The sequence below is a fragment of the Lemur catta genome, chromosome 19, assembly GCF_020740605.2.
Source record: "Lemur catta isolate mLemCat1 chromosome 19, mLemCat1.pri, whole genome shotgun sequence".
In the NCBI taxonomy this organism is placed as follows: domain Eukaryota; kingdom Metazoa; phylum Chordata; class Mammalia; order Primates; family Lemuridae; genus Lemur; species Lemur catta.
The window spans coordinates 30,633,354-30,651,964 of record NC_059146.1 but is presented as its reverse complement, the minus strand read 5'-3'; the positions used below and the strand labels follow the sequence as shown (position 1 = coordinate 30,651,964).

The 18,611-nt window shown below is 52.3% G+C and overlaps 1 protein-coding gene and 1 pseudogene across 2 annotated transcripts in view; both read left to right on the top strand.

Moving 5' to 3' along the window:
• The window catches only part of SIPA1L3 (signal induced proliferation associated 1 like 3), a 219,186-nt gene that overhangs the window by 151,567 nt on the left and 49,008 nt on the right, over positions 1 to 18,611 (top strand). For both annotated transcript variants that reach the window (XM_045532124.1, XM_045532122.1), the window contains exons 10-12: positions 7,015 to 7,289; positions 14,198 to 14,449; positions 15,165 to 15,302. In XM_045532124.1, the coding sequence (XP_045388080.1) occupies positions 7,015 to 7,289; positions 14,198 to 14,449; positions 15,165 to 15,302 (665 nt within the window). The remainder of the gene's footprint in view (positions 1 to 7,014; positions 7,290 to 14,197; positions 14,450 to 15,164; positions 15,303 to 18,611) is intronic.
• LOC123624919 lies at positions 15,483 to 15,580 on the top strand (annotated as a pseudogene).

Below are 18,611 nucleotides of genomic sequence, written 5' to 3'. Positions count from 1 at the left end.
TTCAAATTGCCCTATTAAAAGACAAACACTCACAGTCACTTAAACTGGTGAACAGCTCAGACCACTGACCAAATCAAGAGTGGCAGATTGATGACAACTTGGTTGGTAATATCTGCCTGAAGCACCACGCTGAGAAGTACTTAGGTCACATCTAAGCTCCACAAGAAGGAACACTGTGGTCAGTGATGGCCTGTGTGGTGGGTTTACGAGAATGACATGTCATGCTTGCCAAATAGAAAAGGCAGTGTAATACAGGAGTTAAGAGCAAGCACAGGTTCTGGGCCAGGAACGGTGGCTCACACCTGTAATCCTAGCCCTCTGGGAGGCCGAGCCAGGAGGCTTGCTTGAGCTCAGAAGTTCAAACCAGCCTGAGCAAGAGGGAGACTGCACCTCTACTAAAAATAGAAAATGTAGTTGGGTGTCGTGGTGCACGCCTGTAGTCCCAGCTACTCGGGAGGCGGAGGCAGGAGGATCACTTGAGCCTAGGAGTTTGAGGTTGCAGTGAGCTGTGATCACGCCATTGCCCTCTAGCCTAGGTGACAGAATGAGACTCTGTCTCAAAAAAAAAAAAAAAAAAAACATAGGTTGTGGAGCCAGAATGTCTGGCTTCAAGTCCTGGCACTGCCACTTACCAGCTGTGTGACCTTGAGCCAAGTTATTTAGCTTCTTAGTGACTCAGTTTCCCCATCTGAAAAATAGGAACAAGAATTATCCCACATCGTCCAGGTTTTAAGGATTAGATGAGTTCTGTTTCCCAGACAGGCTCGCCTGACTTGGGTGGCTGTGACCTCCCTCTGGCGCTGTGACTGGTGGCTGTTCTCACCCTCCTAGGCCTTTGCACTCTCATCAAGTTCAGGATGGGTTGGTAAAGACCTCTCAGCTGTCCTAACTCCAAAGTTCGTGCCACTGCAGGGAACAATAGCTAGTGTTTAGATTTCCTATTAGGAAGTGAGGTCTGGTAACCTACTCACTTGCTTGTCTGCTGTGCCTAGAACAGGGCTGGCACGTAGTAGGTGTTCAGTAATGACTCATTAGTTGGTTCATCAAATTAGTTTACTGAACCTTTACTCTGTGCTGAGCATTTTACATACATAATCTCACATAATTGTCACATCTACCCCATGAAGTTTAGATCCTGTTCTTTTCCCCACTTGTCAGATGAGAAAACTGAGGCTCAGAGAGATATAGACACTCACATAAGGTCATTTAGCCAGCACGTGGCAGAACTGGGGTCTGAATCCAGGTTTTTCTGACTCTGAAACCTGCCTGTGCCCAAACTCAAGCCTGGTTTCTAACTGCTTACTCAGCATCTCCACCCAGGTGTCTGAGCAACCCCTGAAACTTAACACATCCAAGAACAAACACCTGGTGTTCCTGCCCACCCCCTCAGAGTGTTTCTGTGTCGGGAGAGGCGAAGTCCGTCCCTCTGTTTGCTGACATCAGATGCCTCGGCATCAGCCCGGGCTCCCTCTCGTGCCCACGTCCGTCAGCTCTGCCTCAGTAGGCAGGTGCCAGCTGCTGTGTCCCCTTCCATGGCCTCCACCCTGGCAGCAGCCACCCTCATCTGTCCCAGACTGTAGCAGTAGCCTCCTCCCCGGTCTCCCTCACCTCTACCCTTGCTTCCCAGTCACCTCCTCTCAGCATGGTGGTCAGAGGGATCTGGTCAGGTCACTGCTCTGCTCCCAACCCTCAACTCACTCTAGGTAAAAGGCACAGTCCTTGGGTGGCCCAGGAGACCTCGTATGATTTGGCTCCCTGTTGATGTCTCTCACCTTGGCTCCCTGTGGCACTCTCTGCCCCAGCCACACAGGCCTCTGCTGCTTCTCAGGTGTGCTAGACAGGCGCCCAGCCCCAGGGCCTTTGCACTTCCTGTGCCTTCTCCCCAGATCACTTTCCCTGATCCCCACGTGGCCTTTGGCCACGTTACCACGTCACCTTGTCAGTGGAGCCCCATGATCTAAGACTGCAAAGCCCCTTCCCGACGTGGCCCGGAGCATACTCCACCACTTTGCCTGCTTTGCCTGCTTTGCCGTCATCTGCCACGTTTTTATGTATTTGTTCACTGCTGTGTCCTCAGCACCTAGGCCAGCATCGGATACACAGCAGACACTTAGCGAGCGTGAACCGAGTGCATGCACGAATGCGTGCTCTCCTGTAGTGGCGGCAGTAGCATTTGGGGAGGGCCAGCTGTGGGTCAGACCCTGCTCAGTGCTTTGCGTGGCTTTGCATTTCTTCTTCACAAAGCCAGTGAGGCAGAAACCGTTGTCATCCTCACTTCACAGATGCAGAAACTGAGCCCCAGAGAGGTAAAGTGACTTCCCATGGCCCGGAGTGAGTTAAGAGCCTGGGTTCTTAAACATTAGGCTATTCCATCGCTCAGAGTCCTGACGGCAGCTGGCGTTTCTTGAGCGGGGACCATGCCAGGCCCAGTGCCAGGTTACATGTTTTACCCACGTCCTCTCTGTGCCACTCTGTCCCACACCCACCCCCGTGCCTACTGTTGGTACAGTCCCTTCAGAGCACATTTCCAAAGCCATCCCCCACCCCCAGCCTCAACACCCCAAAGCCTGCTGAGGAGCCAGTGGGCAGGAAACGATGACATAAGCCATCTCCTGTGAAGGGGCAGGCCCAGCTCAAGTGACTCATGACAGGGAGTCTGTCTTCCTTGGGAAGCCCTCCAGGGTGAGGACTCCACGCCCTCCCCTGGCAGAGCGGGGTTCACCCCGGCAGGCTAACTCGACCTCCCCAGACGTCCTGAACTAATGGCATCATACAGTTTGTTAATTGAACAAGTTTTATTGTGTGTCTGGCCCCGGACTGGGCAGTGCTGGGACACAGCAGTGACCATAATGGGCCCAGACCTGCCTTCCTGGGGCTCCCATCCAGGGCAGATACTGAACAGCAACTGCAAGGGCCAAGAGCTTTTAAAAAGGGGGGTGTTAAGGATGCCAAGAGAGCCTGTCACAGGGACCTAGATTGGACAAGGAGAAGGTCTCGAATCCATGGGTTGGATACAGTTCTCAGACGGATTTGGTTACCAAAGCTTAACATCCAGGGGATTTTACGAGAATGTGGCTTTCTGACTTCTCTTGAAGGTGGGCCCACCCTTGCACAGGGCCGTGCTGTGCTGAAGTAGGGTGATGGGCGCTCCCTCTAGATGGGGCACGAGTGCGCCACGCGGCCGTGACGCTCACCAGCCCACGTCTCCTGTCCACAGTACCCCCAGCACCCACGCTGCAGAGCCAGGCCAGGGGCTGGGGAGCATCTCCCTGAGGAAATGAGACTAGGACAATAAATAAGAATCATCCTGTTGAAGAATGGGCAGGGGGGCTCCTTTTTACTTATTTTTATTTTTTAAATTTCTTTTAGAGACAGAGTCTTGCCCTGTCACCCAGGCTGGAGGGCAGTGGCCTGGTCATAGCTCACTGTAACCTCAAACTCCTGGGCTCAAGAGATCCTCTTGGCTCAGCCTCCTGAGTAGCTGGGACTACAGGCACGCGCCACCACCCCCAGCTAATTTTTTCTATTTTTTGTAGAGATGGAGTCTCACTCTTGCTCAGGCATCCCAAAGTGCTGGCGTTACAGGTGTGACCCACTGTGCCCGGCCCTGATTTTTAAATAAAAATTTATGAAAGAGAAAAGGGTCCAGGAGAACAGCATAGCTGCAGGCAGTTCAGCAGAGTGGCTAAAAGCAAGGGTTAAGATCATCTGCTTTATGACCCTGGGCAAGTGACATTACCCTCAGTTTCCCCATCTGTAAAACATGCAAGTTAGTTGTACCTACCTCCTAAGTGAGATATCGGTGAAATTGAGCATACAAAGGGCTTAACCAATACCTGATGCACAGATCCACCCCCAGGAAAATCAGCTTTGACAGGGGGGCCCTGGGCCATGTGGCTGCATAAGACAGCAGAGGTGTTTTTGAATTGGTTTTTGTGTTTGGTGTCATAAGCTGCTCCCTCTGCCCTGTGTCCCTTCTGGAACCTTGTCAATATCAAACTGGTTCTCCTCATGAGAGACTTCCTTTGATTTGCTACAAAAGCAATGGAGACAAGTCTCAGGACACGAAGAGACAGACTGGCTCTCTCTTCCTCATCTAAAGTGATCCAGAGCAGCTGGGGTAGGTCGTTACAGACCGAGCTGCTAAAATAGACTGAAAGATCAAGGAGCTGAAACGAGATGGGAGCTCATACTCTTAGTTAGCACTCGGGCTGCTCAGGGCTGGCCGAGACATCGTAGGGGCTCAACCTTGTGTCTGCCCTGTTCTCTTGTATGGAGGCAAGAACTGTCCTTCTTCATGGTCAGACTGAGTCACTCCATAGCCACGTTCCTGTCTGCAGGAAGGGAGGAAATGTGAGTGTGGAAGGCAGCAATTTTATTTTTAAGAACATGAGTTAGAAGTTCCATCGATTCGTATCCTGTTGGCCAAAACTGAGTCATACATCTATACCCAGCTGCAAAGGAAGCTAAGAAATGTGGTCCCCAACTAGGTGGCCGTGTGTCCTTGAAACCCTGTTTCATGGTGGGGGGTCTAATCACTAAAAGGATGAGAGGGAAAATGGGTAGTGGATCACAGTGGGCGGTCTTGCCACTACAGCATGTGTTGCACTGTTACCTGCATGTACCCTTTCCGGGCCTCTGTGGAAGGTTGGCCCCCTCCCTGTGGGAACAGCCCAGGACTCTGAGGCCTGGTGTGGTCTGATTGGTCATGGGCATGGACACGCAGGACTTTTCTACATAACCCACAGCCAAACCCTTTGGGCACAAGAGTGACTGCTTCAAAGGGAAGAAGAATTTTTTATTCCTGAACCAGAAGTAATGGACTAAGATAAATGAATCCAGTCACAATTTTCTTTTTTGAGGCTCTAAGCAGTCAACTTGGCTTTCAAACTAATTTTACTTTTTAATTATGGAAAATTCTAAACATATGCTAAAGTAGAAGAAATTGTGTATGAGCCCTGTCTCCATTGCTGGCTTCAGTGGTATCAACTCGTGGCCAATTTTGTTTCTACCTTCCCCCTGATTATTTTGAAGCAAATCCTAGACATCATATCATTTCATCTGTAAACATTTCAGTGTTTATTTCTAAAAGACACAGACTCAAAAAAATACCTGTTTTTTTATCATACATAAAAAATTAACAGTGATTTCTTATTGTCAAATAGGTTGCCACCCATGAATGGGCTGTGAAATCGATTACTGGGTCTCAATAATTTTAAAGGATACATGTCTTAGTCCCTTTGAGCTGCTGTAACAAATACCCCGCTGGGCATGGTGGCGCACCCCTATAGTCACAGCTGTTGGGAAGGCTGAGGCAAGAGGATCACTTGAGGCCAGGAGTTGGAGGCTATAGTGAGCTATGATCATTCGCTGCTCTCCAGCCTGGGGAACGGAGCAAGACTCTGTCTCAAAAAAAAAAAATGCCTTAGATTGGGTATCTTACAAACAACAGAAATTCATTTCTCACAGTTCTAGAGGCTGGGAAGTCCAAGATCAAGGTGCTGCCAGGATCAGTGTGTGGTGATGGCCCCTTTTCAGGTCACAGATGGCACCTTCTTGCTGTGTCCGCACATGATAGAAGTGAACAAGCTCTTTGGGCCTCTTATCCCATTCGTTAGGGCTGCACCTTAGCAGTAGGATAGAAAAGAATAAGAGTATCAAAGCGCATCTCTGAGTAGAGGTAAGTACTATTTTGTGAAGCATTGCTTTAGTCATACATGTTCCCCCACCTCCCAAATTCTCACTGTCCAAATCAGTAACCAGAAAGATTTGGTGACATGTTCAGATAAGTCCTTTGCCATCCAGACTCTTACTTGCCATCCATGATGTGAGCAGTTTGCATTGCAGGGCCTACCTGTGGCTGTGGATGTGTGCCTAAATGTGCGAGTATGTAGGGTAGTTTGTGACATAAAATTATTTCTTACTTTGAGTGGTGGTCAGAAAAGCATGAAAGCTCGCACTTTAATAGGTATATTAAGTAGCAGAATTTCTAGCCAGGGAATGACTTCTCCCAGGAAATATGAACCATTACCTGTTCTTTTCCCATAATGCAGTTTTAGGAAAGAACAGGCAGATCTTGGTATAACTTGCTGAACAGCCATGGCTTTTTAAGTTCATCTTGTTATCCCAGGAAGAGGAGGGAGTCACCGGTGGCATGCTGAGGGCGGGGGTCCTCGCAGCCGCGGTACTGCGTCGTCGTGGGGAAAACCCCACACAGGTGCAGCAGGAAGAGGTTGGAGGGAAGCCCGTGTGTGGTCTGGCCAGCTCCACGCGGGGGAAGGTCTGAGGAGGAGATGGGGAAGAGGTTTGTGCTTCCAAGGACGATGTCATGAAGGAAGAGAATATGGTGTGAGCTCCTAATCACAAAGGATCCTCGTACTGCTGGTCGATTGCTTCTCCTGCTGATTTTGATTAGAGTCATTGCGTCCATCAGGATACCATTTAGTGGCTTTAAATCACAAAGGCTTATTTCTTGCCTGTGCTGTCTGTTCACCCTGGGTTCAGCTGGGGGCTGCTCCACATTGCTCTCACGCTGGGCCCCAGGTGCCCTAATAGCCACTGTTGTCTAGGATGTTACTGGTCTCTGTGGCACAGGGTCACACTGGCGATTAAATACCCCCACCCAGAGGACATGCCAATTCCACTCACAGCTTTTTGGCCAAAACAAGTCCCAGAGCGCCCCCACCCACAAGGGAGCTGAGAAGTGCAATCCCACTGGCCGTGGGAACGAGGGAGACCAGGACGTTTAGAGAATGTATTCATAGCTCCCGACCGCCGTGGTCGCTGCACGGCAATAAGCAGCAGAGTTGCAGGCCCAAGTTTCCTCTCCAGAAACCAGGACCAGGACGCGAGTTGAGGCTGGGTGGACAGTCACCCTGCTGGCACCCCGGCTTGACCTGGAAGGGCAGGTGGGAGTCAGCAGGTCTTTGGCCTAAAGGGGGGAATCTGACCAGGGGTCTTCAGAGGAGCTGACCCAACAGCTCCCGTTTAGGTGATCGTGCCTGTTGCTTGCAGGTGATGACCAACGGCTGGGAGACGGTGGACATGACCCTGCGGCGGAACGGGCTCGGGCAGCTGGGCTTCCATGTGAAGTACGACGGGACGGTGGCTGAGGTGGAGGACTATGGGTTCGCTTGGCAGGCTGGCCTCCGGCAGGGCAGCCGGCTCGTGGAGATCTGCAAGGTGGCCGTGGTCACATTGACCCACGACCAGATGATCGATCTGCTGCGTACCTCTGTCACTGTGAAGGTGGTCATCATCCCGCCTTTCGACGATGGCACGCCCCGGAGGTAAGGCCGCCCACCCCGCAAGGCGGAGCCTGGTAGACTCATAATACAGGATTGGGGGTGAGAAGTTCTAAGAAGGAAACAAAAGCAGAGTGACCCAAGGGGCTACCGCACGAAGGGAGAGCGGCTTACGAGGTGGGCAGCAGAGGCCCCATGGCAGAGGCAGCCATGTGGTTTTCTGGGCCAAACAGGCTCCAGACGGAGCGAGCCAGGGCACAGTCTCCCACGCGTGCATGGCATGGCGTGTTCCTGGGGCACAGGGAGACCTGTGTGGCTGGAGCAACGTGAGCAGGGGGACAGCTGGGAGCAAAGGACAAAGAGGTGATGGGGCAGATTGTGTGGGGCTCTGTGTGCCACGGGAGCAGCTTGGGTTTTATTCTAAGTGCAGTGGGAAGCCAGTGGAGGACTGTTTCTTGTGTTTCATTTTCAGTGGAATATCACAAATATAAGGGAAGTATACTGAGCCCCCAGTTTGAACGTGTGTCAACATGTGGCCAGTTTCTGTTTTTTGATCTTAGGATTTCTACATCCTCTTCCCTTGCCCCTGCACCTTGGATTATCGGAAATGATCCCAGACCTTCGAATGTGTCCCTACACAAGGACCTTTTTTTCTTATTACACTTAACAAGTATAACAGTAATTCCTTAATATCAACTGTTTCTTTTTTTTTTTTTTTTTGAGACAGAATCTTGCTCTATTGCCCAGGCTAGAGTGCCGTGGCGTCAGCCTAGCTCACAGCAACCTCAAACTCCTGGGCTCCAGCGATCCTCCTGCCTCAGCCTCCCGAGTAGCTGGGACTACAGGCATGTGCCACCATGCCTGGCTAATTTTTTTTTCAATATATATTTTTAGGTGTCCAAATCATTTCTTTCTATTTTTAGTAGAGACGGGGTCTTGCTCTTGCTCAGGCTGGTCTCGAACTCCTGACCTCGAGCGATCCTGCCACCTCGGCCTCCCAGAGTGCTAGGATTACAGGCATGAGCCACCATGCCCGGCCTCAACTGTTTCTTAAAAACAGTGGTTTTGTTAATCAAGATCCTCCTCTTGCATTTGGCCTACGTGTCTCTTCGGGTCCTTTGAATCTGTAAGCTTCCCTTCCATCTTTTTTTTCTTTTTTCCTTGCAATTTAGTTTGGAAAGAAACCAGGTCATTTGTCCTTAGAGTTTCCCACTTCCTGGCTTTAGCCTCCCATGGCATCCTGTAACCTGTTGCTCCAGCACAGGTATCTTCCGTAAACTCGAGTTAGAGGTAGAAGCTGGATCAGGTTCCACTTGAATGTCTTTCAGCCACAGCACTCCTAGGTGTGCATCCTGGAGGAGGCATTGTGTGTCTGGCGTCCCTCTGTGAGTTACACTGAGCGCAAGCAGAGGGTTCAGACGGTAGCAGCCTGACCCGTTATACATCCCCCCTCAGTGTAGCAGCTATGGGTGGGCTCTGCCTGGATCCATTATGTCATTACGAGTCGCAGAGGAGTGATGTCTCAATTCTGTCATCGCTTCATTTATTGGCTGGAATTCTTCTGAGAGAAACTTTGCTTCAGTAGCTGTTGGGTTACTCTGAGGTGTAATTTGCACAGGGAAGGCAGGATAAATACAGTTTTCAGAATAATGAGTCAGTCCCCTAGCAATCTCCAAAGGTGACCAGTGAGACAGAGAATCAGTATGTTCCAAGCTCTGGGAACACAGTGACACAGAGGACACCAAGGCCTTGGCCCTAATGCAGTTGATGAATGGGTCAGGGGAGGTAAACAGTAAACAAGTAAATAAGATTATTTCAGAGAGCAAGGCGGGCAGTGGAGCATCGTGGGAAAGGCCGGCTCTACAGTGAGGGCGCCTTGGTTTGAATCCCAGCTCTTCCCTGTATTACCTGTGACCCTAGGCAGGTGGCCGCACCCCCGTGCCTCAGTTTCTCCAGTCATAAAATGAGGACGACGACAGAGCCTTTCCACAAAGGTGGTTGTGAAGTTGGAGATAAGACTTGTGAAGCACCTAGAACTGACTGTTCTAGGCCCCTCCAGGAGGCTCTAGAGACACGAGCTCTGAGATACTGGGTGTGAGGAAGATAAAGGGCACTAAGCTAAGGTTGGGCAGGGAGGGCAGGGAGGGCCTGCAGGTGAGAACAAAGTCCCGCAGCTTGGTGACAGATCAGAAAGTATGGCTGTGTGGGTGGAGCAGATTGAGCCAAGAGGAGGACATGAGATGGGGTGACAGTGAGTGCTGTAGTCACATATTACCTCACGGGGCTCACGCGACCCCCACTTTACAGATGAGAAAACCAAGGCCCAGAGTGGACAAGTCGCTGGTGCAGAGTAAGTGGCAAGGCAAAACTCAAAGCCAGGATTGCCCATCCCCATTATACTCCGTCACCTCTGAAAGCCTGGAGAGCCATGGCACGCGAGTGTGAGTGCTCCATTCGTAACTGCCTGAGTCACGCGTACTCTGAACGTGGTTGGGGACAGTTCTGGGCAGGCCCAAACCCTGAAGCCAAGGGCTTGGCCACCCCTGCCCACACCCCCGTCCCTCAACCTCAGGACTCCAGTAAGCCCCAGGCGTCCCCTGCTCCCAGCCTTCTTCCTGAGCCTTCTTCCACCTCTGCACAGAGCCAAGGCCCAGCCACACCCGCTCGGATCTCTGCGAGAGCAAGTCAAGCCCAGGCCACCCCACAGGCGAGTTCCCTGGCAGTTGTGCTCCTCAGGCAGGGACAGGATTGCTCTCACACTCACACGGTGCGCAGGATGGGCCAGCTCGCCTGCTGGATGATTCTCCAAAACTCGGGGTGTGTGAGAGAGGCTGCAAGGGGATCCCCGAATGTGCAGGTAGGGACAAACTGAAGTGAAAATCAAAGTCTGCAGTTCTCTGGCTTTGGGGAGACAAGGCCAGGGAGGGTGCGACCAGACAGACAAGTTCTGCTCCCTGCCCTATTTAGGAGGAAGACTTGCCATCCTGCTCTGTTTACAAGGCAGCTGCTGAAACAGGATCTCCTGTTTGCAGGGGCGAGTGTGGATTGAGACTTGGGTGGTTTTTGTTGTTCTTCAAATGCAGAGGTGTCTAGCTGACCTCATTTGCAGAGCTGATAACCCTGGCTCTGGAGTCCCTCCAGCCTCTTGGTGCAAATCGGGCTCCAGTGTCTGTCTCAGTGAGCCCTGAGGGGAGGACACGGGGTAGGGGCAGAGGTGCCCTTGCTGCCACCAGCCAGGCTGCATGGCATTTGTCCCAATCTCATGCTCTTCAGACACTGAGGACAGTGCAAGAGGTCATCCTTCCATGCCCCTCGGCCACTGCCCTGGGCTGGGCCATGCAGCTGGGAGGACATCCTGAGCCTCTATAAGATGTGTCACCAGGACCTTGGGCACTCGTGCAGGCTCAGGAGGGATCCTCTTGTCTCACTTCTCTATTGCTGCCGATGGAGATGGCGATCCGGGAATGTTTTTCTTCCAATTAGTTAGATCTCAGGCCTCTGGTCAAGGAAGGCTGGAAGTTCCTCCCCAGAAAGGGAAATCGAAACCCCATAAGTGAGCAGGTAGCAGAGATAAGAAAGGAGTGCCTGTGGCCCCCAGAGACTAGGCTGTCCAGACTCAAGGAAAAGGAGGCAGGGAGGGAAAGTGCTCAGAGCTGGGGCAGGGGACATTCCCCCCAGACTCCACCCACATGTGAGCCAGGAGGTTGGATGGAATGTTTATGAATACCTTTGGTGTAGGCAGAAGACTAAAAGCAACCTAAATATCTATCTATAGGGAACAGGCTGCGTAAATCCCGGATCATCTGGGTGTTGCAGTATTAATCAGTTGTTTCAGGAAAATGAAGGGAATGTGTTTTGCTGAGAGTGCATGGTGTGATGTATTAATTGAGGGGAAAAGCAAGATGCTATACAGGGGTATAGCTGTTCTTCTTTTATTGCTATTTTAAATAATGATTGCTCGAATACACAAAAAAACTAGGAGCAATGATTGCCTCTGGTGGGTGAAGCGGGGATGAGCATAAGAGGCAGGGATGCCCTTTAAAAACCATTCAGAAATTAAATCAGTTCAGTTAGGCTTCTTAGCCGTTGTGTCGGTGCCAGCACGGGCCACTCGGTACAGTGCAGATTCCTGCGTCGGCCTCACGGAGGATTCTGATCCTGATGAGCTGAGGCGGGGCCCAGGAATCTGCATTTTGGCTGAGTACTCAGGGTGACCTAGATGCTGGTGATTTTCAGATCACCAGGGAAAGATGGAGAGGAGGAGCTGGGGAGGAATTTTTTCCCAAGCCCCCAGGTGGTGTGGGTGGATTTCGGAAAGTGGAAGGGAGGCTCCGGCTTCTGAGCTTGTGGGAGGGCTGGGTAGACAGTCCACAGAATCAGCTGGAGAGAGCAACAGCGCCAACTCTGATTTGTTAACCATTTGGCGTGCGACAGACTCTCTGCTTGTGGTCACAGAATGCTCACAGCCAGCCCCATCTTGCAGATTAGGAAACTGAGGCTCTGAGAAGGAAATCCCTCATCCAAAACCACACGGCGGGTAACAGTGCTGGGATCTGAACCAGCCATCCGGCCCGGGAGCCCTGGCTCTCTACCACTCTGTGTTGCCTTCAAAATGATTGAATTTATTTGCCTCCTTTTTTTGTTTCAGAGACAGGATCTCATTATGTTGCCTAGTCTGGTCTTGAACTCCTGGACTCAAGTGAATCTGAGTAACTGGGACTACAGGCACACACCACCATACCCAGCAGTGTTTTCCTCTTTGAAGTCATACCCAGGGGCCCCTGGCCCAAGGTGAAGCTGTCAGTAACTAGGGAAAAGGTCAGAGACCCAAGATATCTACCCAGTGGCTCCCAAACCACTGCACAGTGAGCCATTGTGCATGGAGGTTAAAGTTGTGGGCTTTGGAGTCAATTCATTATATTTAAATCCAGTTTCTACCTCTTACTAGCTGTGTGACCTTGGATAAGTTACTTAACTTCTCTGTGCATCAGTCAGCTTATCCCTGAAATGTGATGTACTGATCAGGACTCTGGGTACCAGCAACAGAATAAACTCAAACATGGTGGAGCAAAAGAGTCTTCCCTGGCTCAGGTGCCTGACAAGACTAGGAGAGAGGGGAAGGTGTAGGCGTGGCTGTATCCAGGGGCTCAGACACCATCATCAGGAGTCTAATCATCTGTCTCCTTTTCTGTGCTGCTGCCATTGTGGGGCGGTCTCCCACTTCTTGGTGATAAAGATGACCCCACCCCCACAGCTCTGGACTTAAGTCCCACAATAGCTTAGCAGCTTCAGCGAAAATGTATCTTTTCCCCCAGTAGTTCTAGAAACAGTTCCTCGCTGGCTCTGATTGGCCCTGCTTAGGGCACTTGCAGTCCTGTGCTAGTCTTTGTGTCCAGGAGGAGACAAGTTTCTGATTGGTCAGGCCTGGGTCACATGCTCATACCTGGAGTCAAGAAGTGGGGTGAGCCCCACCCTGAGCACACAGACCTGTTATCAGGAGAAGGGGGTGGAGAAGCCAGGCGGGCAGGAACGGCAGGTGTGCGCTGACTGGGGGTGGTGAGGGCACCTTCCTCCACCTCTGCCTGGGCCTGGTGTAGTCACAGGCTCTGTTAGGCATTCCTGTGTTATTATTCCTCACCTGGTGCCTGGTGAGACATTGGCACCTACCCAGACGTCCGGAAGGAATTGCTGAGGGTCAGCTCTAACCGTGATGCTGCAGAGAGGCACGGTATGTTGGACCCCGGGGCCAGAGCACGTCCTTGGTCCACTTTTTGATGACTCCTTACTAGCTGTGTCCTGGGCCCACAGCCTCTGTCTTAGTCTGCTTGTGCTGCTATGACAGAATGCCTGAAACTGGGTAATTTACAAAGAGCACCCATGTATTTCTCACAGTGCTGGAAGCTGGAGGTCCAAGATCAAGGTATTGGCAGGTTAGGGCCTGATCTCTCCACTTCCAAGATGGTGCCTTGAGTGCTGCCACCTCACGTGGCAGAGAGCAGAAGAGAAAGAGAACCCGCTCCCGTAAGCCCCTTTGAAAACAGCATCAATCCATTCATGAGGCTACACCCTGAATGCGTGTTAGGCCCCACCTCCCAACAGTTGCACTGGGCATTAACTTTCCAACTCATGACTCTTTGGGCACATGGCAGCCTCTGAGCCACCAAGTCCACCGGATGTTTTACCAGGTGGCCATGAAAGTTCCCTGGGCTCCTGGGATCTCAGGAGAGCCTGGAGGATTGGTTCAGTGGGGGCATGAGAGCTTCCAGGCTGAGGGCTCCCCAAAGCTCAGCTCTCACAGCTGCAGGGAGGTGGATTTCGTGAGCACGGGCCCCTCCCGGGCCTCAGAGCCCCCTCCCGTGCAGCACTGCAGCAGCGGCAGCGGCGGTGGAGGACGCCGGCCTGGCCACGGATCTCCCGCCCCAAGCCGAGCCAGGAGCGTGCGATGTACGTGCCAGCCTGGCCTGGGGGGTGTCTCGGCCGCTCTGCATCTATTTCAAGGTTCTGGGTTTCGTGGTTTTTTTTTTTTTTTTTAACCACCCTGCAAAGTAGGTCACCTGCTCCTCTTCCAGCTGCCTTTGAGATTCTCTGGAACAAGGCAGATACTGTCCTTTGATTCCGAGGGCATCCGTCTTTTTGGCCCCAAGTACAGCCAAGGGGGGCCGAGCCAGTCTGTGGAGGGCACTGGCGGACTTGAGGCCGGGGTCAGGTAGAACGGGGAGGAAGGGAGAGGAGATGACGTAGGAAGGGCCTGGCAATCAGAGCCCCTGAGTTGGGCCCTGTCCTGGTTGAGGACTCTGAGCTCTGGTAAGTTTCAGACCAGTTTAAAGGGTATCCACTCGGGTTTTGAAATAGGCCATCAGGGCTTGGATTTGGCCAGGAAAACCCAGCTCTGGCAGCAGGCACACGTGCCGGTGAGCCGGGGCCTTTCTGAATAACAAAGTTTTTCTTCCCAGGGGCTGGCCAGAGACCTATGACATGAATACCTCGGAGCCCAAGAGCGAGCAGGACAGCATCACACCAGGGGGCCGGCCCCCCTACCGCAGCAATGCTCCCTGGCAGTGGAGTGGGCCCGCGTCCCATAACTCTCTACCAGCCTCCAAGTGGGCCACGCCGGCCACCCCTGGCCATGCCCAGTCTCTGAGCCGGCCCCCAAAGCAGGCCCCCATGGTCCCCTTCCGGGAGTCCCAGCCACTGCACAGCAAGAGGTAAGGACCCACCGAGGGCCACTCCAGCCCCCGCCTCCCGCCCACCCTCTGCTCTCAGCCCTTCTCTCTCCTTCTGTTTTCCTCCATCCTCTTCCTCGTCTCAGCCCCTGCCCTCCTGCTTATCCCTGTGTCTCCCTCCTGCCCATTAGAGTGTCACCGTGGGCCCTTGTTCAAGGGCCCAGTGCTGGGGAGCTCACTCTATTTTTTAAAAGTTAAAGGTCCTGATAAGCACAAAATGTGGGACAGTGAATCCTTCTTAGGGGGCAGGGGAATGGGAACGGGGAGCCCACAGGTGGAGGTTGTCCCTGTGCTCGTTCCAGGGTTGGGTGAAAGCTTCAGGGAGTTTGTTTTACTTTAATGACAAATGTAACTTACAGATACACTTTTGAATATATTATATATTAAAAGATAAAGAAAATTTCCCAACAAATGAATAAACCCAATTTGCAGGAGACTGTCTCCTCCTAGGAGAGGGGCGAGGACCATCTCTGGCAGCCCCCATCACGCTGCAGAAACTGGGGGGTGGGGGCAGGGGTGGAACCTGGGAGAGGGGACACGGGATGTCCTGGCTTCCCACTGCCCTGTGCTCAGCATCTGTCTCTCCATCCAGAGCGGCGACAGCAGAGGGGATGTGGCTGAGCCTGTCTTTCCCCTCGGAGGGCAGAGGTGGCTCCCGTTCACCCCCTGCCCCTTCCTCTCCTGTCTGTCGTTTCAGGCCTGTCAGCTTCCCAGAAACCCCTTACACAGCATCACCAGCAGGGGCCGACAGAGTCCCTCCCTACCGGCAGCCTTCTGGGAGCTTCTCCACCCCCGGCTCGGCCACCTACGCCAGATACAAGCCATCCCCAGAAAGGTCAGAATCTCTTAATTGTTTTCAAATTAAGGGACCTGATGACAGCTGTGGATCTTTCTTCCCCAGGAAATGCAGCCCCTCACAATTGCATTTGCCATTTTATGGGGTTTCTGGAGTCCTGGAGGTCATCAGAAGACCCCCCAGGGGGTTGGCTGTGTCTCATGTTAAAATTAAGGGCCGTTCCTTTTGTAGATCATAGGCCTGACAGTTGGGTTCTCATGCTCACGTGTGAGATGTGCCTCTCTCACAGCTGTTAGGACATCGGCACCCGCATGACGGAAAAAAGGAGGGGGGGGCACTGAACTGGGCTGGGTGGGACCCAACCTTGGCTTTCCTCGCAGCAGAATTTTGACCATTTGGCCATTTTCTTGACACCTGCATCACTGGTTTGAGTGAGACCACCGGCCAGCACGGCCATTCATCTGACTCTCTCTAGCCCCACCCCTAAGCCAGACCACCAGCAGCATCCAGTCTCTGTGATCCTTCTGGCTTCAGTCTGCCCTGTTGGAGCCATCCCCAACCTGGCAGCCTGAGAGATCGCCCCAAGTCCTCCGTGGCTTCCCCGTACCCTCCGCGTAAACCCAGACTCTATAGCTGGGCACTCGAGGCCCTGCAGGATCTGGCTCCAGCCGAGCTTGTTCCCCGGGGCCTTATGTCCTTCCTCCCCCAGTCCCTGTCTCAAGGGCAGCCCGCCAGTCCCCCTCCTCAGACCAGAGCTGCAGAGCTGTGGGCCTTATCCTGGATGAGACAGACCCTCCTGCACGTCTGTCACCCGCCCCTCCTCCTCTCCCTGCTGCCTTGCCCCGGCCACCCCAGTGGGCTTCATCTCGCCTCCTCTGGTCCACCCTCCACTCAGCAGCCAAGGGGATCTTTCTGTATCTGGCTGTGTCTATCCACTACTCCAAACCCTCCCATGACTCCCGGAACCCTCAGAACACAGCCTCAGCCCCTCCCTATGGCCACCAATCCCTCTCACCCCTTGTGAGTCTTGTGCCGCACCACACATCAGCCACACTGGCCACTTCCAGCTTCCCGGCTAGGCTGTCTGCATTTCAGAGCCTTGCATATGTTCTTTCCTCCACCTGGAAATTCTTCACACTCCTCACCCCACACGCCCCATCCTACCAACTCGAGCTCCAGTGCTCCTCCTCCAGGAAGCCTTCCCTGAAGCTCTTCTGGCACAAGAGGAGGTGCTGCCTCCCTGCCCTCAGTTCCCTGTGTAGTTCCTGACCATGGCCTTTAGCACTCTCCCTTCTATTAGCCCAGTTAAGAGCGTGTGTGCGTGCATGTGTGCACGCGTGTTCCTGAGAGAGGGGTGAGAGAGCGGGTATGCTTGCTGAGGTCTAGGAGCTTTCCAGGTCCCCTCTGTGTCCCCGTCACACAGCACAGGTCTGACACGTGGCGTAGCATGGTACGTATTAGATGGAAGGATGTAGTGAGTGAGTGGGATTGTTTAAGTAAAACCACCTGCCCTAATTCCAGGGATCTGTCCACTAAACCAGTGGTTCTCAATCTTCAGCGTGCACTGGAGTCACCCAGAGGTGGGCTTGTTTAAAATACAAATTATTGGGCCTCGCTCCCAAGTTTCTGACCTGGCAGATCTGGGGTGAAGTGCGCCCCATGGATGCTGCTGGTCCAGGGACCATGCTCTGGAAGCCGTGACACCAGGCCATTGTGAGATTCGAAGCCTTTGTTGTTGAACTGGGGAAACATACCCACTGTTTCATCTTCCAATGGCCACCGCTCAGCTTTCCTTCAACAAAGTGTCCCAGGAGCCTGCTGTGTGGTAGGTGCCAGGAGGAATATTTGAGACACTCAGTTGCTACGGGGTCGTGTTGTGAACGCTTGCTGACCGTGCTGGAGAGAGGACCTGAGAAACCAGGCACACTGTGACGAGCACCGTAACAGAGGAGGAGGGAACAGCCTAGCCCTGGAGGTCTAGGCTGGCTGCCCGGAGGAGGTGAAATTTAAGCAGAGCTTTGAGAGATTAGTAGGAGTTTGCTGCAGAGAGGAGGGAGAAGCTCGTTCCAGACAGAGCGGAGGCCACAGACACAGATAAGCAGGATGGTGTGGAAGTCGCGAGAAGAGGAATCCAGTGTGTGCGGGAGGTGGGCTGTGGGGCCGCCTGGGCGGCAGCAAGGGCTGAGCTGGAAGTGGCGGTTGGCACGGGATGAGCCAGTAACACAGGTGGTGGTGATGATGTTGCTGAGAGCTGTTGGGAGCAGGGTTTTTTCCCCAAAGTCTTGGTGTCCCCCCTTTATTATTCTTAACTTTTTATTTTGAAATAATTATGGATTCACAGGAAGTTAAGAAGAAATGTACAGGAAGGTCCCATGACCCCTTCACCCAGCCTCCCCTGTTGTTAACATCCGTATAAATGTAATGCTCTAGCAAAGCGAGTTGACACTGGTACAGGCCTTAGAGCTTATTCAGAATTCACCAGTCACACATGCAGTCGTGTGTGTGTGTGTGTAGCTCCATGCAGTTTTATCACGTATAGTCATATGTAACCATCACCAAAGACTCCTTATGCCACCCCTTTATAGCCACACCCATCCCCTTTCCCCATTCCTGCCCTCTGGCAACCATTAATCTAATCTGTTCTGCATCTCTTTTTAGCTTGCTTTCTTTCCTTTTTTTTTTTTTTTTTTTTTGTGGCACAGTCTCGCTCTGTTGCCATGGCTAGAGTGCAGTGGCATCATCACAGTTCACTGCATCCTCAAACTCCTGGGCTCAAGTGACCCTCCTGCCTCAGCCTCCCGAGTAGCTGGACCACAGGCACATGACACCATGCCTGCCTAGTTTTTTTTTCTGTTTTTAATAGAGACAGGGTCTTACGGTTGCTCAGGCTGGTCTCAAACTCCTGGCCTCGGGCAATCCTCCCACCTGAGCCTCCCAGAGTGCTCGGATTACAGACATGAGGCACCATGCCTGGCCTGCATCTCTTTGATTATTATTATTTTGTGAATGTTATTTGTAAGGAATCAAACAGCATATATCTTTTTGAAATTGTCTTTTTCACTCAGCATAATATCCTCGAGGTTCATCCAAGTTGTTGCAAGTCTCATAGTCGATTCCTTATTGTTGTAAGTCGTCTTCTGTGGTAGCCGTATCACAGTTTAACCGTGTGCCCGTGCGAGGACATTTGGGTAGGTTCTGAGTTGTGGCCATAACAGATATTCATGCTATGAACATGTACATTCAGGCATACAGGTTTCTGCATGAAAATAAATTTTCATTTCTCTGGGATAAATGCCCAAGAGTACAATTGCTTTCCGTATGGTAAGCCCATTTTTAGTTTTAAAAGGA